Source organism: Sylvia atricapilla, chromosome 4, assembly GCF_009819655.1.
Source record: "Sylvia atricapilla isolate bSylAtr1 chromosome 4, bSylAtr1.pri, whole genome shotgun sequence".
NCBI lineage: Eukaryota > Metazoa > Chordata > Aves > Passeriformes > Sylviidae > Sylvia > Sylvia atricapilla.
The window spans coordinates 44,704,717-44,730,500 of record NC_089143.1 but is presented as its reverse complement, the minus strand read 5'-3'; the positions used below and the strand labels follow the sequence as shown (position 1 = coordinate 44,730,500).

The 25,784-nt window shown below is 42.2% G+C and overlaps 1 protein-coding gene across 2 annotated transcripts in view; it reads right to left on the bottom strand.

The window, feature by feature from the left end:
• Positions 1 to 2,858: 2,858 nt before the first annotated feature.
• GATB (glutamyl-tRNA amidotransferase subunit B) overlaps positions 2,859 to 25,784 on the bottom strand; it is a 41,377-nt gene continuing 18,451 nt past the window's right edge. The window contains exons 5-13 of one of the 2 annotated variants that reach the window (XM_066317723.1): positions 24,812 to 24,934; positions 21,799 to 21,912; positions 20,639 to 20,723; positions 20,240 to 20,284; positions 18,159 to 18,348; positions 11,519 to 11,652; positions 11,052 to 11,130; positions 5,582 to 5,716; positions 2,859 to 3,315 (exon numbers count right to left, since the gene is read on the bottom strand). In XM_066317723.1, the coding sequence (XP_066173820.1) occupies positions 3,187 to 3,315; positions 5,582 to 5,716; positions 11,052 to 11,130; positions 11,519 to 11,652; positions 18,159 to 18,348; positions 20,240 to 20,284; positions 20,639 to 20,723; positions 21,799 to 21,912; positions 24,812 to 24,934 (1,034 nt within the window). In that variant the 3' untranslated portion in view covers positions 2,859 to 3,186. The remainder of the gene's footprint in view (positions 3,316 to 5,581; positions 5,717 to 11,051; positions 11,131 to 11,518; positions 11,653 to 18,158; positions 18,349 to 20,239; positions 20,285 to 20,638; positions 20,724 to 21,798; positions 21,913 to 24,811; positions 24,935 to 25,784) is intronic. The other variant, XM_066317724.1, reaches the window with a different exon arrangement.

The window sequence follows — 25,784 nt, the reverse complement described above, 5'->3', positions numbered from 1 at the left end:
GTCTAAACCTGCCCTCTCTCATCTTAAAGCCATTCCCCTTCATCCTACCACTACGTGCCCTTGTTCTCCAGCTCTCTTGTTGGTCCCCTTGAGGTACTGGAAGGTGCTATAAGGTCTCTTGAGAGCCTTCTCTTTTCCAGGATGAACAACCCCAACTGTCCCAGCCTGTGTTCACAGGTGAGATGTTCCAGCCCTCTGATGATCTTCATGGTCTCCTCTGGATTTGCCCCAACAGGTCCCTGTCCTTCCTGTGCTGGGACCCCAGAGCTGATGCAGCACTGCAGGTGGGGTCTCACCAGAGCAGAGCACCCTCTCCTTGGCCCTGCTGCCCACAGGGCTTTGGATGCAGCCCAGGACCCATTTGGGCTTCTGGGCTGTGAGTGCACATTGCCAGGTCTTGACAAGTTTGTCATGCCCCAGCGCCACCAAGTCCCACTTCTTTGCACAGCCCCTTCTCAAGGCTGTCCAGATCCCTCTGGATGGTATCCCTGCCCTGCAGTGTCTCAACCACGCCACACAGCTTGTTGTCATCAGAGAACTTGCTGAAGGATGAGGGAGCACTCAGTCCCACTGTCCATGTCACCAGCAAAGGGGTGAAACAGGGCCAGGCCCAGTGATGACCCCCGGACAACCCCACTCATCACTGGCCTCCACCCGGACATCAAGATACTGACTTCAGCCCTTTGAGTGCATCCAGCCAGCCAATTCCTTATCCCTGAGTGGTCCACCCATCAAATACATGTCTCTCTAGTTTAGAGATAGGGATGCCATGCAGGGCAGTGTCCAGTGCTTTGTGAAAGCCCAGGTGCCTGATGTACTGACACAGATTCAGAGAGAACCTGGCTGATGATTTTTAACAGATTTTTGCACCATATTAGTAAAGTATAATTCTATAGTAAAAGAGTGGCTAAGAAGTAGCCCATAGAGAGAATTATCAGCAGTAGCCTTGCTATGTTAGTTGAGATCCTTCCTTTTTTTTAAATCACCTCAACTATTACTCTTCCAAATATATTGTTGTTTTCTCTTTTTAAAAGGCACCCACTACAGCAGTGGGGAGCTCAGCATAGCAGCATGCAGCTGTGCCACAACAAACACTAACCTTGAAAGACCACCTCTGGGAAACAGCTGTGTTTTTCTAAACAGAGGGAGGATCTCTAAAATTCAAGATTTCACTAAGAAACCCTTGTGCCTTCTTGTCTCTTGCTGCCGTGGCAAGAGTTGAACAGAATTCCAACAGTTTGTTGTATAATCTAAACCTTTATTGACCTGAACACTTACCTGAAAACTCATACCACTCTTAAAATTGGTAGTTTTTGGTCACGATGTGAAAAGTGATGATAGAAGTCGTACTGTGAAGGTCAAATTACAAGAAAATCCTGGGCGTGGGGTGATTTGAGGACTTTCGGGAGGTTTAGGCTTTTTGTTTGGTTGATTGGTTTTGAAGGGTCAGTTTTTCACTGCAACCAGGTAACTGCTTTTTGTAAGCTGTATGATGATGTTTGAATTGTAAAGGTAGTTTTTTGTAAATAATGGGTATACATTTTACTCATTAAATGTATTGAAAACCAAAGGGTTTTTTTCCTTCTAATGAAGGAGTCTGCACTTGAACCTCAGCCAGTTTGCACAGTAATGTCCTCCTCAAGACAACATCAGTTTTGCCATTAAGGAGGAGGAGCTGCCATCAGCCTACTTTGAACTAGTGCTGCAAGAACATTTGCCAAAGGTGACTGAAGTCCCAGGGCCACACCTGCTGCACTCCTGTGACAATGTCTGCCCTGCAGGCACATCCTAAAGAACAATTCTGAAGAAATAGCTATGAGGCCTGAGGTAGGTGTGATCTTTAAAAAGTATGGCTTAGGCTCCAGGAGGGATTTAAGAACTTCAAGCATCTGGTACTAAATGGGATTTACCTCCCTACTACATGAAAATTTGACAGGCTTCTTGTTGCATTTCCTGTTAATGGCTCGATCAGCTAAAGTTGGTTGGGATGGGGAAGTTTAATCCAGATCCCTGCATTTCAGTGAATACCGAAAGCCAGGAACTGAAAAACAAAATATGCAAAAAACCAAAAATAAAAACTACCAGCACAAAACACCCCTTAGGATTAACCCAGTTGAACCCCAGCTGAATCCCACTCAATTTTGGTAAGCCAACTGAGTGTTCCATTCCTTCCCCAAAGCAGTGCAGTTCCAGGTGACAGCAGAAAACCACGTGCCAGAAAAGCAGCAGCCCTGGGCATCAGGCATTTATAACATGGGGCCAAGTTCTTTCCTGCAGAGAAAAATAAACCAAAGAGGAGCTGAGTGTGTCCTGTGCAGGGCCAGGAGCTGGACTCCAATGATCCTTGTGGATCCCTTCCAACTGCAGCTGTTCTATGATTCTACTTCTGCTGCTGTAGATTGTACAGGGCTGGGAGAAGCACATCTGCTGTTCTGAACCTCTGAGGCCAAAATGGGATGTGACCCTCAGAAGGCTCAGGCACACACCTCTCAGGCACTCCTCAGAACTGAGAGCAGGCACAGCAGGTATGTGGGTGCAGAACTGGGAGAAGGCGAGCAAACAATGTGACAGGGTGAGATGCTGGCACTCCTGTCTGTGGCACTACCCTTAGGCTCACAGTTCAGCAGCTTGTGGCTTCATCCTTTCTCCTTTCCTCAGAAACGAGGAAGGACGACAGCAGTGAACTTTTTTCCCCTTCTGTTAGACATTGAGGTGCACATGGTTCTCTTAAGTACTTCTGGGTGTTTTAATCATTGTTACTGTTGTGCTCACATTGACAGTGACTTACAGTGTGCACGCCCAAACTGAGTATTTGAAGTTGTGAATCTCCCGTCTCATAAACAGGCAGACAGAAAAGCTGAGTTTGTACCTGTTTTATTAAAAAACTAACCCATGCCATTTCAGCTCTCTGCATACTCACAGATACCTCTGGGAGATTGTTTCCCAGGGCTGTGTGGAAATCACATTTCCAAGTGCCACATCAAAGCGTGAGAGATGCAAATGGCTGTATCCTGCTTTTCTGTGGCCCATCTGCCTTTGGCTGATGCATCCAGGGAAGGCTGGGACTTCAAGCTGCTTGAAGTATAACCAACAAGCACGATGCTGCACAATGAGACACCGAAGTCCATTTGCAGACAGAATGAAGCATGTGGTTCTTTAGTTGCTTGTGTGCTTTTTCACTTGTGACTACTCTGATAGCTTCTTCTCTAATAATTGCTTCACCAGAACAGGATTGGAACGTCCTTGTGTTTTCCTTTGTACCAGACCAATTAGCTTATTTAGAACTTTTCGATTTCCTGCCTTTATTGCCATAACCTTTAAAGAAAAAAATGCAACAGAAACCATTGTTACAGGAAAACCAAACATCTTCACTCACTCCCAACCAAAGTATGAATATTTTTGTTCTTTAGACTCTTGTGATAAAAGATTGCATTTTGGGCTAAAGTGTTATTTATAAAAACTGCCTACAGCTCTGCAATAAGCTCCTGCTCTGCTCCCATGAGAGAACAGCAAGTCCCTACAGCAGCAGGGCCTTAGAACTAATAGAAAGAGCTCCTCTTATTGAAAGAGTAGGCAACAACAGAAGACACTTTTAGATTTTACAGTGTCTGCAGCTTGAACAGCAACTTCCTGGAAAAGAGCCACAGAAGTGAGATGGACTTTCCTGGCAAATAGGATCTACCAGTTTGCTGAATATAATGTCCTGAATATAACAGGTAATTTGCATTGAATCAAAATCTATTTGATAATATTGTTGAGGTCCTTCAAGCACAGATGTAGGTGTATTTTATTTCCTTCAAGTGCATAATCCTTTGCAACATGCTGATTAATTAACTGCTCATATATGACCTCCTATCAGACAGCCTTTGATGCACAATCATCTGCTACATTGCAAGGGCTGTGTTTAAAAGCTGAAAGGATCAGAAATTTCACCTTTGGGCCTTCCTCAAGGAGATGCTACTGCTGAAAGACAAGCATCTGGCCTTCCTACTGTTTGCGTGGCAGGGAAGGCATTCTCTACCTTGTCAGATGCAAAGAAACAGGATGACATATTTGCAGATATTCAGGGAAGAGTTGCAAACATAGTGCATGGCTCCTGTGCCAATACCAAATTCAGATGAAAATACCGCTTCTTATTCAGATGATAATACAGTCTCTGAATTATTGTCAGTCTAAATTCTTTGTTATGTTGCACAGTGGAAAAGACTCATTACTCTGGATCTGCTAGAAATTACCTGTGTGGGGCAGAGTGAGGTACAGTCCCAGTCCTGCACTGTCATAAAGTGCTCAGTGTTGGTCTGAGCAGCTGTTTAGAAGCTATTTCATTCTGAAAAAAGTCACTCTCAAAACACACTGAAATGGGAGTGTGCTTATGGACCTTCAGCTCCTGCACTTCCCAGTCAGTTCTGACATTCCCTCCCTGCCTGTGCTTTCATACCAGCCTGGAAATACAGCAGCACTTTTATCAGGCTCTGCAAATGAGTCAAGTAGGATGGAGGTCACGCCGACCTACTGCAAGCTCATTTTATCAAAAGCTCTTGCAGAGCTGTTAGCATCCCCCAATGAGATCTGGAGTGGGTGGTATTGTTCTCAAAAGATGTTAATGTTTTTTTCCAAGTGGCAAATGGAGCTAGACATTGTTTATATTAGAAGTAAGCTATTCACTTCTGCTTTTGCATTTTTGCTCCAGAGAACATATAAGCACTTGTTTTCATTTTGCATTTTATAAAGCAGTTTATATAGACTCTGTCAAGATCCCTTCCCACTCCTCCCTTTCATGATCAACAAGGGTTTTTTCCTTTTTTTTTTCCAGCTCAGACCTTGTTAGACTGAGCCACACTGGCTGCTGTGTGTCTTTCCAAGGAGATGGGGAAGAGCCAATCATCCCCCACAGGGGAGCATTTGAGTTGCTGCCACAACCCAGCAGAACAGCAGAGTGGGAAGCAGCTGTGGAGCCGCTGCTGCTGCCACAGGGCTCTGGCTCCTCCCCACCCCACAGCCACTGTCAGGCAGGAGAGCCAGTGAGGCTCCTCTCTCTGGCAGTGGACAGAGACAGGGACATGGCAAAAAGTCAGATGCAAGTAGAATTTCTGCCTTGCCAGCTCTGATACAGTCTCTAATTCCATAACTAATATATGCCTTGCTGGCAGGTAACTTCAATCTCCAGCTTCAGAACAGTTTAACAGTGTTGCCCCAATATCACAACAGATGACATAAAAATCAGAGATATGTGGCTGGGTGGCAGAGTCAGGTTAATGGTAGTACAGCTGGAGAGGGACAGGGCCCTGCAGTTTTGCTTTCCTGCATTAAAGTTTTATGGGCTCTCAGAATGACTTAGCACATTAGCCAGACTGGTAATTTGTTTTGCAGATCATTTTGTGTAAGCTTCAGTTTCAAAAAACCCACTTAAGTAAAATAAGAAAGGAGAAGAAAAGCCTGCTAGTATCTTGGCAGCAGCTTTACTGCTCTGGCTCTGGAGCTCAAATGCCATCAAAAGGGAAAAAAAGAGAGGCTATTTTAACCCCCATTCAGTGTCACAGACTGCCACAGTGCAGAAGGTTCCCAGCACCATCATAATCACCTCATTTTCTTGTCCATCAATCACTGCCTGGCAGATCTGTTCAAGCTCTTTTTGATCGTGTAACAGTTCAAGTTTCTGTTCTTTAACAATTTCAAGGGGAGTCTTCCCTTCTCCTTTCCACAATTCTACAAGCACCTGAAAATGACAAAAATAGCAGTAAAGGTCAGTGGCTTGACTTACCAACATTGTTTACACACAGTATTTTGGTTATGGATCCAAGAAGGGCTATTTTCGCAAAGAAGAGATTGTCTAAACGTGAAGAAGCCCAAGATTTACTCATGTGCCTCTCTGAAAGAGCCCTTGTATCCCCCTCCTTTTCTGCCACCTGTACTGAGACAAAGCATTGCCGCTTCCCGCAGTCCGGGTTAATGGTTTGCTGCAGGTGCTGTGCAGCATCCTGCAGTCCAGGCAGTGCTGGGGTCTCTCCAGAGGGATTTGCTGAGGACAGCCCCATTCCTCATACCTGGGGCTGCCACTCCCTGGCTGGGAGAGGAGGCACCACAGCAGCGATGGCTGCAAGGCTGCTCCTCCACCAGTACTCCTGCTCTTCTCACATCATTCACAGAACTGTCTGGGAGCAGCAAGGAAATGCATCTCCATGAGCAATGGCTCTGCCCGGGAACTGACGATTAGCTGACTATTGTACCAAGTCCAATCCCAGGTAACTCATCCCATTACCAGTCCTTGCCAGCAGGCTGTAATGAGGATATGTATGACAAAGCAGAAGAAAAATGGTGCCAAGCAGAATGAATGCAGCAGCTCCAGCCCACCTATGCATCACCTCCAAGTACTGGACTGCTGGGCAAACCCAGGCCTGTGGAATAATCACTTGTTAATGCTAGTGTTTTCCTACACTGCAGCAGGGCTATTGCCCTGGAATACACTTGAGAGGAGAGAACATTTATAAAAAACCAATTTCCTTGGGCAGTCATTTTCTGTATTCCCTTTGCTTTTATTTCAGGGCCGTGGGAGGAGAGTAAGAAAACCCTTATTAAAACAGCTCGTTGTGCTCCATCCTGAGCTGAAGATATAATTGTGTGTTTGGACCATTGCTGTGTCCCAATATGGAAATGAATGTCATGTCAAAGTTTCAGCACTACATCTTCTCTGTAGGATGAAGAAGAGGCTGGGATGGGAAGACAAGGAGGGGCATTCAAACTGCATGTTAAATAATTTGCAGGGCAGCCAGAGAACTCAGGTAGAATGAAGCACACATGATGGGATCTTAACTACCCCGGTAATTTGCTTCAGCATGACAAATTTTCGGGTACAAAAGACCTTTGGTTAAAGAGTTCTCTAGTCACAGCAAGTATTTAAGAACCGTGCATTCATACAATTGCTGCAAGTGGATATTTGTTTGCCAGTGGCACTCTGAAGCTTTTTATGGGATCTTATCAACTCTTCTGGAGACCTTGTGAGAGGGTAATGACACACAGCTGTACTGCGGCTACGTCTTAGTTTTTCCTTGTGAGAGGGCCAAAGGCAGATGGCAATACTGAAGATACTGATAAGCAGCCAGAGTTACAACAGCTGTAAGTAAAGCTTTCAGATCTTTATACTGAATAAATCAGTGCTGGATATGATGTCTTCTAAAAGATCTTCCTTCTACTGTGATATTTAAAAATCATGATGCCAGTGCTACCTGGAATAACCCTAGAAATAAATATATCCAACAGAGATTCAGCCTGTCTGCAGCTGCTTGGCTTTTTTTGTATGGTGTCTTTTGGGTTTGGTGTTTGTTTGTTTTGTTTTTGGGTTTTTCTGTGGGGTTTGTGTTGTTGTTGCACTCCATTGCTACTCCAGGCAGCCCTTCTGCTTCTTCCATGAAGGATGAAGCAGGAAGGTTTCTGTCCTGGAGGCCTCCCAAGGCACTCATACTGTATGTCACCCCTCAGAATAAGCCCTGTCCTTGCCAGGCACAGCACAGCCTCTAGCAAAACACTCTGGACAGTATAAAGTACTGCACAAATCAAAGTGGACAATGAATAAGCCCTTTCTTTCACTCTCCTGGAAAAAGGCAGATGGAATTTTTAGGACTGGTATGTATTCAAGCAGGATGCCATGGACTGCAGGAAGGGAAAATCTGCAACGAACAAAATCTATGCAGCCAACCATGGCAGAGTTACCCAGGAGCAACACGTACATCAGGCTGACTTAGATCAGGGGCAGGACAGCTTGACAGAGATCCAGCTCCGATTCCCTGTTATGCCTATGCCAAATATTTCCTGGCACTGAGGAAAGCTTGCCCATTAGAAACCTTGAAGGCACCAGATTTTCCCTGTGACAGCTGCATCATGTGTCCCTTCCGATTTGGTAACAAGCATCTGCACTTAGTAGAGCAACAATGTTATCAAGGCCCTTGCTTGTTTACAGGTATGTAGGAAAGCAGAAAGAGATGTGGCCAAGACCTGTCAAAGATGCACTTTTAAAAAATGTGTTTCTCCACTTGGCAAGGAGTACAAATCTAAAGAAAGCAGTTTAAAAAACCATTTCAGCTCATTTACACAAACTGCCTGCACCAGCACAGGAGGATCAAATTATGAAGTCTCCAGAGCCAAAACGTGAATCTCAAGCCTCATTTCCATTACTGAAATCTCAGTAGCTCCTACTATTGATTCTTGCTTGGGCGTGATTAGATTTTAATGATGTTCTGTGGTCTCCACCTATGCAGGCATAGCAGCATTGGTCAAGATGCTTAATCAGGACTTAGATGTCTGGCTGTCATGGGCATCGTATCAAACATTTTGCAACTGGTGACCACGCCAGCTGACTGCTGTGCCTAAGAATGCTCCAACTGGAAACCCTATCTGCAGTGATCTGCTGCCAAGGGCGGGAGGAAAGCAGCAGGCAGCACCACTCCAGCAAGTCCTGTGGGCCCCTCTCCTTTCCAGTGACAGAAGCCTTCGTGTCTGGCAGGTATCCCTCAGCCTCTCAGAGAAGCAGGGGGCAGGTTGGGTCCAGTCCTCCAGATGGTGTATTCATAACTGTCAAAGCAGATGGTTCTGTTTAGATTTGGGTATTGTACTCTATCTTGCCCTCTATGGGTACTCTACTTTCCCTGCTATCTACCTTAAAGAAAGAGTGCCAAGCAGGGCTGTGGAAGTTACTCCTATGTGGGTGACCTATGCAACTGCAGCAGGCAGCAGAACCCAAGGTCTGCTCTGTTCCATGGCCTGCTGGGCGTGGATCCCCCATGAACCAGTGATAAGGGTGTCCGCACGGAGTTGCTCCAGCATGGCTCTTGGCAGCAGGGACAAGTTTCCACTTCCCTGGCCCAGGAACCAGCCTCCTCCCATTATGCCGTAACTCACAGGCAGGTCTGTTATGCCGGACATGGACCTGCTGCCAGCCTGGCAACTTGAGGAGCCCCATCGCTGGCACACTCCCCATCACACTGGTTTCAACCCTGGGTGAGCAGCATCGACTCCTCGCACTGTGGGCTTCAAAACGGTGCCTCTGGGCCACAGGCAGTGTGCATCCATCTGATCCAGGACATGCTCACCCACAGCCCCACATGCCAGCAGAGCTGGAAGCTGCTCCCTCCTTTGCACAGGGACGCCAGCCTGGAACTGCTTCGGAGACCTCTGGAGCGGGACGCTATGTTTGATGGCAAGTTGGGCATGAGCTCTGTAATTACCCACATGGTAATTATGTGAGCACACAGTGCCCTTAGCTTGGCATCCTACCACACAATGCTCGGTGTGTACAGCCAGTGCTCACAGCTTTTATCTGCCTGTTTTACTGCCTTAGACAGCAGAGCCCAAGTACAAAACCTTTTAAATAATTTAAGTGGTTAACAGCTTCCTGCGGCGAGCACGTATGTGTACACATGTCTGTGTGCTCACTCCATTGAACCCTTCCATCCCTCCCCATTGGATCGGTGTCTGCCACTGCAGATCATGCCCCCCTCCCCAAGAGCTGCAATTCATCTGCTGGTGTGTATATATAGCCCTTTCTGCCCTCGGGCCATCCAGCGTCTCTGCCTACTGCTGAGAATTGTTATAAACATTTGTTACTCTTCTGACATCCAGGCAACCAAAATACTTTTCTAAATGTGGCAAGGTTTCTGCAGTTTGATAGCATCATCACTTGGTGAGGGTGAACAGCACTGTGATTTCTGGGTCCAGTTTCAGATCACTGGGGACAACATGCACATTACAAGGAGTTAGTAATTAAACAACAAATGCATTTCTGAAATTCTTGACTCTTCACAACCTGTCAGAAGTGCCTGGCACACAAATATATCACAAAGGAGAAAATCCCATAGAAGAGCATTAGTCCCTTGTCCCTACCTCCACAAGGAAGAGACTTCAGACTGGAGTTCTGAAGTGTCCTTTTCAAACACAGACACCAAACTGATGGGTGTGCCACAACCCTGCAGGCACAGAGCTGCTCTGCATTCCAGTGCTTTTCCTATTAATACTTTATCTCCTTTTTGAAGCTTTTACTTTTCCAATACAAAATTTCCAAACACACATGCCTGAAGCCAGGCACTTAAATCCCGATTTATGACGCCTGTCTTATGCAGCTGGCTATCCACAGACACAGACCAACTTAATTAAGAACCACAAGCATCTCCAAAAAAAGAAAACAAACCAGAAAGTTCATTCACAGTTCATTAACAGTTTCACTGATAAACATTGAAACAGTCACCTAATGCACTTATCTAGAGTATAATAATTAATCTGAAAAGACAAATCATTCCACATAAATGAGCTTGCAGCAATTTAAGTGAATGACTGATTATGGCCCATCACAAAAAAGCCTCTAAATTTTGTCTACACACACAGCAGTACTGTTCTCATCATAACCAGTTGACAATTTTAGATATAAATCATCAAGAGCTGATTTTTCAGACTGTCTTAGGCAAGATGAAAAAACCACCTAGCTTTATTTGCTTGAGAACTTCATGATAGCACTTGCTCAAAGAAGCAAGGATAAAAAAGGCCAGACCTCTGCCACTTTTGACTCAGGTACACCAATGCAGAACTCCTTTTTTGACTACACTTGGATGAATTCTATCCTTTGCCATGTGCTAATGCTTGGGAACGTAGACCTTACTGTCCCCAGGAATCCAGTAACTGATACTCTCATCTTAACTGCAAGCCATGGATTAGCTCCCACTGACCTTTTACGCAGGCCTGACTGGAATAGTGAAATTGAGATCTACTGTCTGCTCTGTTCAGAAGCAGGATTTACTTGAATTCAGTTCACATTGTTTCAGTCTACAATTTGGCTTCTGCCCCTTCTAACAGGGAATATGCAGATAAAGCTCTAAGATCATATAAACACATAAGGCATTTGCATCTATTATATGTATATAGTATAGATACAGAATTTACCTTTTATCAACACTCTAATTTCCCTTTAAAGCAACCATTGTACTGGTACACAATGATTGTAAAATTGCTACACTACTGAAGTAAGCAGCCACAGATCCAGAGTTCAGCAGAATCAAAAAGGTACTTACCTGCTTTGCTGCTGTAGAAGAAATTTCTTTTTTTTCTAGAAGGTTCAAGAGGTCAGCCAGGAGAAAAGAACTGACTGGGCTAGGGAAAAAGTGGGCAGAAGTTACCTCAGAGAATAAGGTGATCTATAATAATCTATCTGTGTTACTGCTGCTTCCCTAAAGATCACACAGTTCAGTATGACAAGCTATTTTTCCTCATGTTCAGTACTAATGGCCTGACTATGCCTTACCATCATTGCACTCTAAAGACTGACTGCTACTCTTAACTACATGATCCTCTTCTCTGCCACGTATTTGTCTAACTCCATTCAGCAGAACAGAGCCAAAGCCTGTGCAGGAATGTCTGGAGTAACAAACTTCACAGGTAGCAACTAAAGCAGCCATGAGCAATGGAGTGACATGGTACCAGTCATGAGAAAAGGATCACTGTGTCTCACCACTGTAGCAATGAAGAAGACTAGACTGACCTTTCCTTTACTGTAAGGGAATGTTGTTTCAAGTAACTGAGCAGGTCGTTCAGGATCCAGCCGATTACCTTCTTTGGCTTCATCTGGGTCTGTTTTACCACACTTTCAAAGAATTCTGCTAGTCCATCTTCATTCTGGTTAAGAAAAGTTAAATGTATCAAAGAGATACAGGAGTGCAAACATGATTACAGAATCACAGAATCATTAGGGTTGGAGGGGACCTCTGCAGATCATCCAGTCCAACTCCTCTGCGAAAGCAGGGTCACCTGGAGCAGGTGACAAAAGTTAGAGCTTACAATTAATATTAATACAATCACACTCAGCATATAAATGCTTAGTCCTAAAGTAAACTTCAGTTGTGAATTCACTGCAAAGTCACAAGACTTTGAGTAATTTTATTAACATAACAGCAAACAATCTTATGCCTTGAACAGGAACATACAGTTCATCTGTCATCCTGTCCGTTTCAGTGGAACTACCAACAAATGAGTGATCATTTTTCTCTTAATGCCTACCTAAAATTAGCATTTGGACAGAAGCTTTCTCATCTTTGCAAGTGTTTTACGTATAATGCTAGAAAATACAATGCTGCCATCTCACAGGCTGTCATGCTACCTTTTACCAAGAAGAGCCTTTTCCTGAAATTGTCTGCAGCTACTTCGATCTTGAAATCACTTCTGTTTATTTTGGATTGAATTAATAAGTTTAGCTTACATGTACCCTTCAGTGATATGGAAAGGTCATATGTAAGAAGCAGGGTTTTATTTTTCCATTTTTTTTTTCAAGAAGCTATGGTAAGCTTTTACACAGCACACTAAAAGCTCAGAAGATATGTCAGAGAGAGATTCAATTTATAGCCTAAGTGAAATCTGAGATTGTTTTTAGAAGAACAGATACTGTACAGTCTGTTGAATGCTGTGGTGTTTGTCATCAAGGCACTGATGGACCTTTAAATGCAGCACAGAGCTCATTAGGTTTACTGAAGGCTGAAGAGGTATGAAATGGCAGCTCCTACCTTTTAAAGAAGGAATCCAAATCCAGCATACCACTGGACTTCTGCAGAATGTACCATAAACACACAGAATGACGAGCCAGCTCTCAGAAGTCAGGAGGTAACAGCTTAAGGATAGCCAAGGAGCTATTCTAAGTATACAGTCATCACAGCAAAAATACTTCTCAAGCACATACTCACTGCAGCCAGACCTCTGAACAGTTATGAGCAAAAAGAGACCAGGGTAACCAAAAAACAAAGCCTGAGTTCTCCACTGACATTCTATCAAAACAGTTTCATTTGTTGTTGTTTTTAAAGGCCATTTACTGCCGGAGCAATACAGAATTTTAGACCTTCTTTCTCCAAACTCACAACACAAAGTTCCAGAAGATCTGGATACTACATTTTTCACTGATAATGACGACTTTTGATGGCTTTTGAGAAGACTGCAAACTACTGATCTCTGTTTTGTGAAACAGAACAAAATGCACCTAGATTAATGTCTGTGCTGTGACAAATACCAGACCCATCTCCTTCACCTTGAGACCATGATCAAAGAAACCAAGTTGTCCGTCTGGGAAACCACTGATGTCTTTTGTGAACCAAAGTAAATCTTCTAACTCCCACTAGTTATCTATCTAATACACATAGACATCATTCTCTCCTTCTCCAGCATTCTAATTTAACTAACTTTCTAATCAAATTATACAAAACTAAGGCTAAATAGACTAGAGGAACAAACTGAACTTAAAAAAAAAAAAAAAAAAAAAAGAAAAAGTAAAGGAATGACATGATTACCAAAGCACAGTAAACTTGATTAAAAACTCTGTATTTTAAGTGGAATTCCTAGAATGATGTATTGCCAAGTACTGTACTCTTTCTAATTCACCTCAGGATTCAACAGCACAAACAAACACTCATTATTTAAATAGTGGGTTCCTTTACACAGCAATGATTGTCCAATCTAGGTAGGAAAAAAGTGAGCATGTCTGAATGCTGGTTTCTTTACAAATGCTGCAGAAGGTTTTACAAACATTCCAGGCAGAGTTTGTCTAGCTACAACATTATGCACAGGCAAATAATGTCTGCAGATGCCACATGTCTGAATGCAGCTACACAGCTCAGACGCAGCACATCCAGCACTTCCATGATGTATAGGCTACAGAACGTATCCCTAGCGGTGGGCACATCCAGATTTCTGGATACTCACAGCCTGGAGTCACAGTTCTGATCCTGCTGCCAGACCTTTGAAAAATCAAGGACAAACATATGCAGCCTCTGCATTTTAATCAGATGATTTCCAGGCAGCAAGTGCAGAAAAGCCCAGGAAAACTCAGGGAGACAGACTTACATATGCCACCAAGTCTCTGAACCCCATATTCACTACTTGTGCACACCAGATACATTCCCCAAAATTCCCTTGCATTTTGTTTTGGGTTTTTTAAAGTGACTGTCATTTTCTGCAGCCAAAGAGAAGGAAAACCCAGTAATGCTAGACTGAAATAAGTAAGGCAGAGTGTCAAAACATCAGAATGACTGACAGAAATGAAACATTTTCCTTATTTTCTTGTCATACTTAAAAAAAATGTAGGCATAACTTGATTAGCTTCAATTTCTAGATACTGCATTACTTGACTTTAATTTGGTTTACATTTTGGTAAACTTTCTTCCTGCCAAATTCACTCCAACTACCAACACACTCACAGACCCGTCCCTTGAGGCAAATCTGAGCTGAAAACCACTGCACACTCCAACATGCTGGATTTACAGGAATGCTGAGTGCCTGTTAGCTGTTGATTCTGAAACTCTAAACTTCACTGAAAGAAAACCAGATATCTGGAATAGTAGCATCAAGTTTGTGACCCAGGCCACTCTGTGCTCCCATTACACACCAAATATGCTGTAATTTATTCACGTGAGTCTCACTGGCATGAAACCTGACATACCAATATTTCAATCAGATGCAAATTTCTTTCTTAAACATGGTTTAAAATTATAATTTCATAGCACTGAGATGTAAAAAACCATAGTGGTGTAGTGATTTCAGGTACCTTTTAAACAAGTTTAAAACAATATTTTACAGAATATCATGGGTACAATCTTTTGGGAGACTGGGACTGTAATGCAAACTTATTCTTTTAAAGACCAGTAATGTTTCCTAAAGAACTAAAGAAGAAAACTGCCTCAGTGTTCACAAATAAAATGTCATTTGCTGCTTTGTTATTCCCATTTTCACCATCACAGCTCCTTACAATAACCAACTGTGAGGTAACAACTGCTGCAAAAATGTACAAGACTGTCAGGGAAAAACAACCCAGAAAATCCACTAGACAAGCAGACCAGTCAAAGAAAGTTCAAACCTTTTCTTAAAGCTTCTTGTAAAATGATTTGAATTCTAAAAGTAAGTGTAAGTTCCTTTGCACACTAATGTGTGAGAATGGCAAGGCATAAAACAAAATGGTCAAAACCAATTTCTCCAGCAACCCACTTCTGACTGTTTGAAAAAGTCACCAGTGTGATTGTTCCACCAGGGCAATCAGCCCAAGTGGGACAGCCACTTTTATCTGAGTAAGCTGAAGAACAGTAGATGCACAGGAAGACTTGGAATTCACATGATAAAGGAAGTGACCAGACTGGGTTTTTTTCTCATGCTGTACTGTCACAATCAATGTATTTTCTGGTTGGACCTCAGTATGCAATTTGAAAATGAAGCGTTGCATTACCACATTAATTCATTAATCTCTGCATTGATACATCAATGTCTATGCCAATATATCTTATTTTTTTAGCAAACAGATACCAAGATGAACACACTGTAATACCATAACTGGCAAAATTTTAAGAGATCCTTCCTGACTGATGTATTTGCCAGTTTACCAGTTTACAGAGCAAAGTAGAAATTAAATGAAGAAACTGAGTACCCAAATACCATAGAGTCTACATGGCTCAAAGAATTATATCCTTATAAGTAAGAATAGTTCGGCATGAAAAAAATCAGAAACATCATTTATTTCTGCAATTCATATAAAACTGCCAAAAATGAAGCCGTTTACACTTAAGGCATTTCAGATATGAGGATATTGATAGGGTACATCTTCCCCTTCAGTACATGCTGTAATTAGGCAAAGGAGGAATCTCAGTTTCTCAGCACCGCAGTATTCACAGCATTTCCTGCGTATGAGGACAAAGCTCTGGAAGCAAGCTCAGGAGCTAAGCTGCGTGCTGGTGCATGTATGTTTGACCGTAACTTCAGCAGGAAATGCTTTCTCTATCAAGTTGCTGCAGAACACATTTTGCATTTTAGAGCCATTCCTCTACAACGGCCATTTATTTAATGAGCACTCCTGGGTGCTCTAACCTGAAGGAAGTGCTCATTAGATGTGTGCATCTGGCCCTATCAGCAATCCTGTGCAGCCTCTGATGCAAGCTGAACGCAGCAACAGACACGGCGCTTCCCGATGAATGAAGGTTCACGGGTGTCCCAGTGCACAGGGAAGCAGCTCTGGTGGGGAGTGTGCAGGCTGACATTCTAATGCACAATAAAAGGAGACCCGCAACCAAGAACGTGCTCGCCTCATGCATTCAAATGGATGCATTAGCTTATTACAACCTGAATCTCAAATTTCAGCTTGGTGCTCATTAATTGTCTTACACATCGCAAAAAAGGAAAAAAAAAAAAAGGAAGTGGGGAAAAGCAAAGGCAATAAAGGGTATCAGAGAACAGCTGAAATAAAGGGCAGCTGATGAGGCAAACATATAGGGCTAGTTGGCAGAGATGACAGAAGCCACCCATACCAGCAATTTGATATGCATAAAAGGTGGGCTGGTGCCAAGTGAAAGGAGTGGGTGCTCTGGGTGTGGCTGCCATGGGGTTTATGTTCTAAAGAGGGTGCCGTGGTTTGGATTTGTGACCACAGCAATGCTGATGACACACAGCTGTTTTAGCTACTGCTGAGCAGCACTTTCTTTCTCCATTCTGTCCTCCACAGCAAACAGGCCAAGGATGAGCACAAAGCCAGGTGGGAACACAGTCTAACAGCCAACCCAAACTGGTTATATTTCATGCCCTGCTCAACAAGGAAAACTGAGGGAAGGGCACTTTGGGGGAGGTAGTCAGTGTCACTAGCTGCAGATTGGCAGCACATCAGTCTACTTGTGGGAGTGGTGAGTGATTGTATTTGCATAATTTTTAAGTTTTCTCCTACTCTTCCTTCACTTAAGTGTTTCTCTCAAACCATGAGCCTTAATTTTGCTTTTCCTAATCTCTTCTCTGTACGACTGACTTGGAAAATGAGCAAGCAGCTGTAGTACTTAGCAGCTGGCAGGACCAAAGGACTACAGAGAGGATGAAGTAGAAAAATTCAGAAAAAAAGATGCATGACCTATCTACCCTTTCTCCTCTTATGTTTACTTTAATATGTTAGAAATATATGATAAAATGCATGCATGAACAGGAATACTGAGCACAGAATCATGTTTTGCAGCATGAAAGAAGTGCTGACCCCTCTCAATACTATGACTGCAGTCTTGTGACTTTGATGAGAATTATGACTCACCTGCCCACCAAAGAGGCTGCAACTCACTAAAATGGCACAGCAGCACAAAAGCAGTTTTCCTAACAGCTTTCCTCAGAATACAGAATAATTTTCTTCTGGTAGAATCAGCCTCTGTACAAGTGTATTAAATTACAGACATACAAAGAAGGGATATGAGGTAGTTATGTGCACTCCTCTCCCTTCATTTATAGTCAAAGGAAAGGATCTCCTCCAGAGGACAATTTAAAGTATTTACAGTGCTGCTCTGAATCTCACTCAGAAAAAGTCCTTTTCCTTCTCTCTCCACTAATGACTGTGGTAACCAAAGCAGGACATTCTCCTATCTTAGCTGGGTATGTGAAATGTCTAATCTAGGATGAGTATACTAACTCCCTTCCCAGAGTTACCACTGGAAAAGAGAGAGATGACAGTTTGCATTTAAGAAGCTCATAGTCCTCTAGAATAATTTTGGGAGCTAGAAGATTTTGCTGTCACTTCCTTATTTTGACTGTATTTGTCACATCATTTCCCTTCTCATCTCCTCTCCTGAACCTATCCTTGGTAAACTGCACTATGAGGTCAAAGTCGATACTGTGCAACCATTTGGTATATTTCCATAAGAATAAATCTGAGGAGAAGGAGGGGGAGTGTTTCCAGTAATGTGGAAGGTAGGTCAAGGAACACCTGAAACTGAAAGATTGAGACTTTGGATTTTAATTCATGCTCATTAAATACGGTCTGCGTGCCCAGCCTTGCAGCAGGCCCAGAGCTGAAAAGCAGACACTTGTAGACAAGGGTCTGTATCCAGAAGCTGTACATTTGTTGCAGTCAGTCAGGGGTGCATCAATGTCTAGACAGACAAGATCAATATTAAGTACCAGTTATTTGACTGCACTTTGTGTGAGAAACACTTCTTGGCACACTGTGTCTGGATCATTTTCTCCACCTTTCTATCTGTATGGCTCCATGGTATGAAGTATGCATCAGACACACTTCCAAGTTAGAATATTCGTAAGGACTGACAGCTGGTTAATATGACATTTGTAAATCTTTTCAAGAACTGTCCAACTTTGAAGTTTCTAGGCTTATTTTAGCACTTGATCAATAGACCTACCAATAAGGTGAAGCTGTGTTCAGGAAGAATCCCATACTGTTCAACAAGCTTTTCTCTCTTCACACTGGGGAGGTCAGGAAGTCTCTCATGAATCCAATCAATATTTATCACTTGCTGATGGTTCATATTAGCTGGCAAAGATTTTGTATCATACAGGATCAATGGGGGAAGGTTTGGCTCTGGCATGAACCTAGTAAAAATGAAGGAAACCTCTTTTATAATTATTTTCACTCAGAAGCCAAACAAAAAGGAATAAAATTTGTATCACAAGTTCATACTTCCCTGAAAGTTGCATCACCCTTTCAATTAAACAAAATGTTAAGAATTAATGACTTGGTATATCACTGACAAGTAGAAAGATATCAGGCCCCAAACTGCTGCAAAGTCTCCATTTTTTTTCTTCAGGAATTTTCCACCAATTATTAAAGAGTTCATAATACAAAAAGAGGTAATTCAAACACTTCTGCACCAAAAGTAATAATAAAAAGTCCCAATAGCACCAGTAAAAGATATGGAAACAGCCCACTCTTTTTGGCATCGAGCATAAATTAAAGACCTGGAGAAAAATGGGAGTGGGCTGGCAGGGAAGAACTTGGATTGACAGCCAACTGCCAGGAGTGATCTGGGCAGGTTGTAACCTTTTCCAGTCAAACTTCAAATATCTTGATGAAATCTCATGCTGTGCTAAAAGCAAAGTTACTGTGCTCAGCAGGGTGCTATCACAGAACAAAAGGCTCCCTGAAAGAGAAGGCCAATTCAAATGACTCAAATAACTGCGATTGAAGCAGAAACTTCACTCTTACATGATCAAATGAGAGGTTCAAAACCACTAGAATAAAGGGCATCGGGCTATAATGATTTCTATTTAAAATCTGCCTAAACACAGATTTTAAGATTAATGTATAATGTGCAGTACTAAGTTACAAAAAGCCCTAAAAAACATAGTTTACAGCTCAATACTGTTCATAATCTTAGTACTAGTAATAATCTTTGCGGTCTTTTCTGAAATATCTTAGACTCATCAGTTTTGTCTTGGTTTTAATGAATCTTCCTTCACATTTTTTCAAATCAGTCTTTTTAAATAAGCCTCATACCCCTATCATAACAAGGAATTCGCAAAATGATCATTGCTGCATTTCTACAAAAACATAATCTAAAAGGCAGATTTAAATTCAAAGTTTGTGGGATGCTTTCAAAATTGTTGCTCTGCTGTAGCAAGATCAGTGGTAGAATATAAGATCTAACAGGAACACAGAGCTGACAAAGCTAAGAGGCTCTGGCAGTTCTGCAGAACTGCATGTCTCCTGCTGGAAAGTGAACTCTGGGAATAACAGGAAGCTCTCTCTGGGATGCAAAGCCAGGAAACTACTGGGAGGATTGGCACTACGATGGCCCTAAGCAGCTGTGCTGCTGCCTTGCAATGTTACCTCAGAACTCGTTCCAAGAAGCATTACTTTCCAACAGGACCTTGTCCCCTCAGCCTTACAGCTAGATCCTTCCTGGGTGACTTTATGGTTCAGTGATTGTTATCTCACACTTATGGAAGGCAAAATGCTTAGCAAGGTAACACCTTCATTAGTCTACAAAGAACTTCAAGGTAGAAACCTGCCCATGAAATGTTGACACCTTTCGATAGCAGCTAAGATTTTCAAATAGTGTGTGTGATCTGTGATCACAGAATCTAAGCATGGAGAGGCAGGGCCTGGTAGCTGAAAACCATTTCCCTCTGTATTTACTTAAAGCAGGTGCAATGCTGAACTCAGAATATTCTGATGTTTTATGTCAGGCTTTCTTAAGAATACACTTATACTGGCCACAAAGTAAACTTTGACTTTCTCCTCTTTGAACTGAAGTACTCCCAGCCTAGTCTTTGGGAAAGGTTGAGGGCTTTTACCAGAAATGAGACACAAATCCAGATCTGAACTGCTCACACTAGCACAGATTTTGATAGGTTTCTGCCCCTTCCAGTGGAAGGTAAACTTCCAACACATACTCACTGCACCAACTTTACATCCCTATTACATTGGCTACACTTCAGAAATTCTCAGTTCGTGAAATATTAAGTCTGTTAAAAAAAATACCGATAATCCTGTTTTCCTTCTTTGTCTCTCATTGGTACTGTGCACCTAAAATAAAAACAAAACAAGATGTAGTAAGACATACATCACAGAACTACTTTTATGGCAAAACCACAACCCAAAACTTCTGCCTCATGAGCATTAGTAGAGCCTCTTAAAACCACTTCAAAGAACAAGTGCATGTAAAAGGGCAGTCATTTTCACAGACACTGCTTGATGCAGCACACAATCTGTTGTGAAAAAGCCTCAGCCTTACTCCCTATGAGAAGACTATACTTGTGAACATTAGTTTCAGAAGACACAAGTTGAGCAACATTATATTACGGCTCCTGATCATGTCACTAGGTATATGTGGGCACTCTAAAGCAGCTATTCCTATGTTCCTCCAAAATGAAAACTCACCCAAGCTTGGAATCAAAGGCTCTTGTTTCGTTCAAAATTGTCCCTCCATTTTCAAGTTCTTCAATTTGCCTCTGTATTTCATAGTCTGACATTAATAAAAGAAAAAAGAGTAAGCTTGTTAGAGTAGACTATTACCTTTAGTGCACTCCACTATTTCATTTTTCACTGCTATGCCATAATAGAAGACTTTGTTGTTTTAACCGTAATGAAATCAACAGCAGTAGTTATAGGCAGAATTATCAGTCACAGTCTCTCTCCAGCACTGTTTCTTTCTTTGTGTGTTTTCCTCATCTGGTTTCATTTCCTTTAAATGGAAACCATTTTCTCCCAGGCACTGCAGTCAAGTCATACATTCCCAGTGACCTTGCAGTCACCTAGTTCAGCTTTGTTTTGGAGATGTAACAATCAGCATTTTTTTCCTCATACCTAAGCTGCATCTGAACTTCACACACATCACACACCATACTCAGTGGAATGTAATCATCTCCACTGGAGGACCCAAACCCACTGCTACCATATTTTAGTACAAGCTAGGCACTGAACCACCTGCTTCATTCTTCTTGTAGGCAGAGGTTTTACTGCAAAAAACCTGCAGACTAACATGCCTGCTCTTCCCAGAGTATCCCACACGAAGTTATTCCATCAAGGAGCAGCAAGAGTGGGGCTGTTCCATAAAGAGGGATAAGCCAAGAGTGAAGGGTGACCATGCTCTCATGGTCTGATGCAGTCCCACAGCACTCTGAACAGCATGAGCAGGGGCAGGTGCTACTAACAGAGTCCTCTGACAGTGCCAGTCAGAGTGAGGGGAAGAGCTGAGTCCAGGATCCATCCATTCAGGGAGCTCAGGGAGAAGCAGAAGGAGCTAAGTCCTGAGATAGGACTGGGAACAAGACTACAGAACAGGTCCAAGGTCCATCAGGAGACAGGACTGAAAATTGGCACATCTGTGACACAGCCACTCAGGCAAGGTCTGAAGGCCCCGGCCTGAGCCTAGATGGGACTCCTGTACCCACAGTCAAGGCACACGGAGGAGACACCCAGGTGAAGGTCATCAGGGCATTTAAGGCAAATTACTGCACCCAGGAGCCTGACATATTTCATCTAAGACCACATAAAATACCAAAAATGCTCTTGTAATGAAGCAACCCAGTAGTATTTACCTACTGCTTTTGCCAGAAATCGTATGCTATTGATATTCTTCACTTCAGTCCTCACTCCATAAGGCTCTCCAGGATGATGCACAGAAACATTGGCATCCACTCTCAGCTGACCCTCTGTAAAAAGAAATTTTATTAACAGAACAGTCTGCCCTGTACACTAGAGTTAAGAACCTTGGCATGCATTAATAAACTGCATGTTATGTGCAGAGCCTTAATAGCAGACTTCTCTATTTTCAGAAAGGAGTAACAACCAGTTCATCATAGCTTTCTGTTTGTGATTCTCTCTCAAGGCACTGCCTTGAATCATTCAAAATAGTTTTAAATCATTGCTCATAATTCATCGCAGAAAGCTGCATGGTGCAGTGCAGCACAGATCCTCTAAGCCATACAGTGAAAAGAGCTTCTGATTCACAGCTCTTAAATAAAGGGCAGAATTAGACAAGCAAAGTGGTGGATTGTGAGCTTCCATTCCTTTCAAAGCAGCACAAAAAAAACGTTTTGGAATTACAATTTGATGGATATATACTACCCTAGAATGGAACACAAGAACTTAAGGTTATGTTGAACAGATTTACTAAGGTGTTCTTGGAAATTTACAGCTCAAGGACAAAATGTGAGAAGCAGTGGATTTTTTTATAATTCTCTTCCTCTCCTTCAGGAAATTGCAATCTTACTCCCCAAAATGTCCCTGGCTGCCAAAAAATGTACCAAGTTTTATATAATGCATTATGTGCTTTCAGTCCAAAATGGACCAATGTCCTTAAAATTTTTTAATGACTCAACCACAAGGAAATCATAATTGCATCTTTCTAAGTATTGTCCCTCTAAAGACATCTCTTCCGAGAAGAAAAGGCTTGCCAGTTATCACCTGCTGGGAATACATAAACAGGAGAGATTGTATTGCATCCTGGAATGTTAAGAAACATATTTTTCCCCATATTACTCAGTGAACATCTGTAGCCTTTCCCTGTGGTTTTTTTTTTTTTAATTAATTTTTTTATTTCAAATATAGATAAAAAGAAACAAATGCCTACTGATTGGATACATTATAATATTATAGAATTATAAATGAGAGTGCAAAATGACTCAGAGTTAAAACTGTGAAGATGCTACAGCTTCAGAACCCATTCTGGTCAATAGATTTAAATTGACCGGCGAGGCTTTGGTACAATTTGTAAAAGCAGGCTGGATGACAGCACACTAATTTCCTCTGTCTTCATAGAGCTTTGCCAGACATGCAAATGAGACAAAGATGCTGGAATGACCAAACATCTCTTTCAAGGGAAGTGTTTTGCATGTGCTCCCTCTTTGGGGTGAAACTTGTACTTGTTCCAAACGAGGAATAGTCTTGTCCTGCCCTTGCTTCATTTGAGACGTGACCTGTTTCTACTTGGATGTAGGTGTCAGTGTGACCAGAAAATGAATTCAATCAGGCATAAGCAAAAGACCCAGGCTGCAAAAGTTCCTAAAAGGAAAAGAAAAAAAAAGAAGAAAAAAAGAAGAAAAAAAGAAGAAAATGTTTTTTTTTCTTTAAGCCCAGCTTACTTTTCTTCGCTTTACAATGAAAGCATCTTTTCATCTGTTTATTGTTAATGAAATAACATCTGATAGAACTGGGCATATGTCTTCACTATACATTGCAGAAGCCCCTAAAACCTTCACTGAGAAATTAAAAAAAAAAAAAAAAAATCCAAACACTTTTACTTTTTATAGCTAACTATTCTGGAAGAAAAAATATTTCCAATACTGAGATTCTCATATAAAGTCAGAAATCTCCCTGTGATTAAAGATATTCCAGTGCAATTCCAATGGCAATCTTACAGCCAATTCAGTAGTGAAAAATGATTGTATATATGTGTGCCCACAAAGGCCCTTGAAGAAGCATCCAAGCTGGCTGCTTAGTACTGACAATTGTGCCTTATTTGACATGCGAGACACTTGTGTGAGGAAAGATTCGGAGAAATAGATAATGTCTAGCTATTATTATTTCCTGCTATATTAAATTAGAGTTGCATAAGTAGCCAACATTTATTGGATCCTGTTTATTGTGTGATGCATGGACCACTCTGACTCAGTTTTCCAGGAGACATCCACTTGTATAATGGGCTGAATTTGTTGCCAGACAGTGAGGCCAACTGTCACAGGCAAAAAATATAGTCTACACTGTGAACATTAATAAGCAGCTGCTAATTGTGGATATGCGTGCAGGGAATGAATGCCTGAAACCACTTACAAATTCTTGAGCAGATGTCGGCTATATGCTACCTGTAACTATGGGCTGGTTGTAAATTTTGGTAACTTTAAGACTGAGGAAAAACAGCACAATCTGAATCTTACAATTAATGAGACAATCAGCAGTTAGGAGGCTGAATGCAGGCTATGCTTCTGCACATCACCTGTTGTGAAAATTACAGAAAGAGCTGGTGCCAGAAGCAACATTTCCTGCAAGAGGAAGTAATCTCAGAAAGACAGGTAATCTTGGCCAAAATCAATCCAGCAAAACAAAATTACCCATTTTTGTACATGCTGTTGTTTATTCCATCTCATCCATGACACCAGCACAAGTTTACTGCCTACACCCATTTATGATTAGCTGAGACCTGACACTTAGAAGATGATCCACGCTCCCACTACTTTGTCTCTTTGTCCCTTCCATACTCTACAATTAATCCTTGCTACAGATCTTCTGTGCTGCAATGCTGTGGCAAGCAAGATGGAGAGAGACAGGGAGAAGCACCCCAAGAACCCTGGGGACATTTCTTCCTGCCTAGCTTTATCCTGTAAAATCACTGTCTGAGGAAACATAACATCTAGCATGACTAAGCTGTGCAGACAAAGGCAGGCCTATAAGCATGGCAGACATGAGGACAGACTCTGAGGATTGTAAAAACAACAGCTAGAAAGGGCTCTGCATTATAAACAACCACAGAGCAAAATAACCAGAAGCTGCAAAACTCCTGCAAATGCAGAGAATTACTGGTGACAAGGGAACATGCCTTTCTCCCCTCAGTACCTGCCATGACTGCCTGGCTGCTCCCAAGTGCTTGCAGAATGAGCTGAAGCTCTCTGACTGCTGCAGCTGCTTCTTCCCCACAGCACATATCAGGCTCCATGACAACCTCCATGAGACCGACTCCTATCAGAGAAAGAGACAGGAGATTTTCAACAACAGCTTTTGATCTTGGCATATGAGAGTGCAACTGGCTAACACATGAAAGAACTTGGGCTTCCTAAAAGAATTAATAAAAATACATAAACCCCCATGTATTATTTAGTAACTGTCACAATGGGCCTAGCTACAGATTGCTATAAAAACTTTTCCTGCTATTTTTTTCAAGTCATAGACAAACTGCAGACGACCCTCCACCCTTTGATGAGATGCAGACCAGAAGGACCCATTCCTCTTCTCTGCCTTTCTCTAGAAGAACTCTCACTTAAAACCAATTTGGTTCCAGATGCAAATTTATTTATCTTAAATTAATTTTGGAGCAGGCAGAACTGTAAACACATGTAGTCTAGTTTTTAGCTTCAGGACCTAGCTTTCAAGGAAATCTGAGCAGCCACAGCGCTCAGCTTCAGTGGACACCAGAGTATTTTGTCCCAGTTAGGCTAGGCCAGGTTGCTGCCCATGCTGTGCATTCCTTTGGATCACTCAATTTACAATTTTCAAGTTAAAAGAGAAAATCTACATTTCTTCAAAGCTAATAATCAAAAGAAATGTCTGACTCATGCACCAGCAGATTCCAACAGCTGCTCTTTCTAGAGCAAACTAGATTCACTAGATCTGTTACATTTTACTTTTCTTAACAACACATACAGCGCAGAGCTTAAATAGCTGAGTGGCTCTGTGAGACTGACACAGTTTTGAGCAAACTGGAGCCAAGAGATTTCTAACTTGCTACTGCCAATTGCCATCAACCAACAGCAAATGGGAAAGGTTTACTGGCCATTAAAAAAAATCAAGTATTCATCTGTTTTAAGTGTAA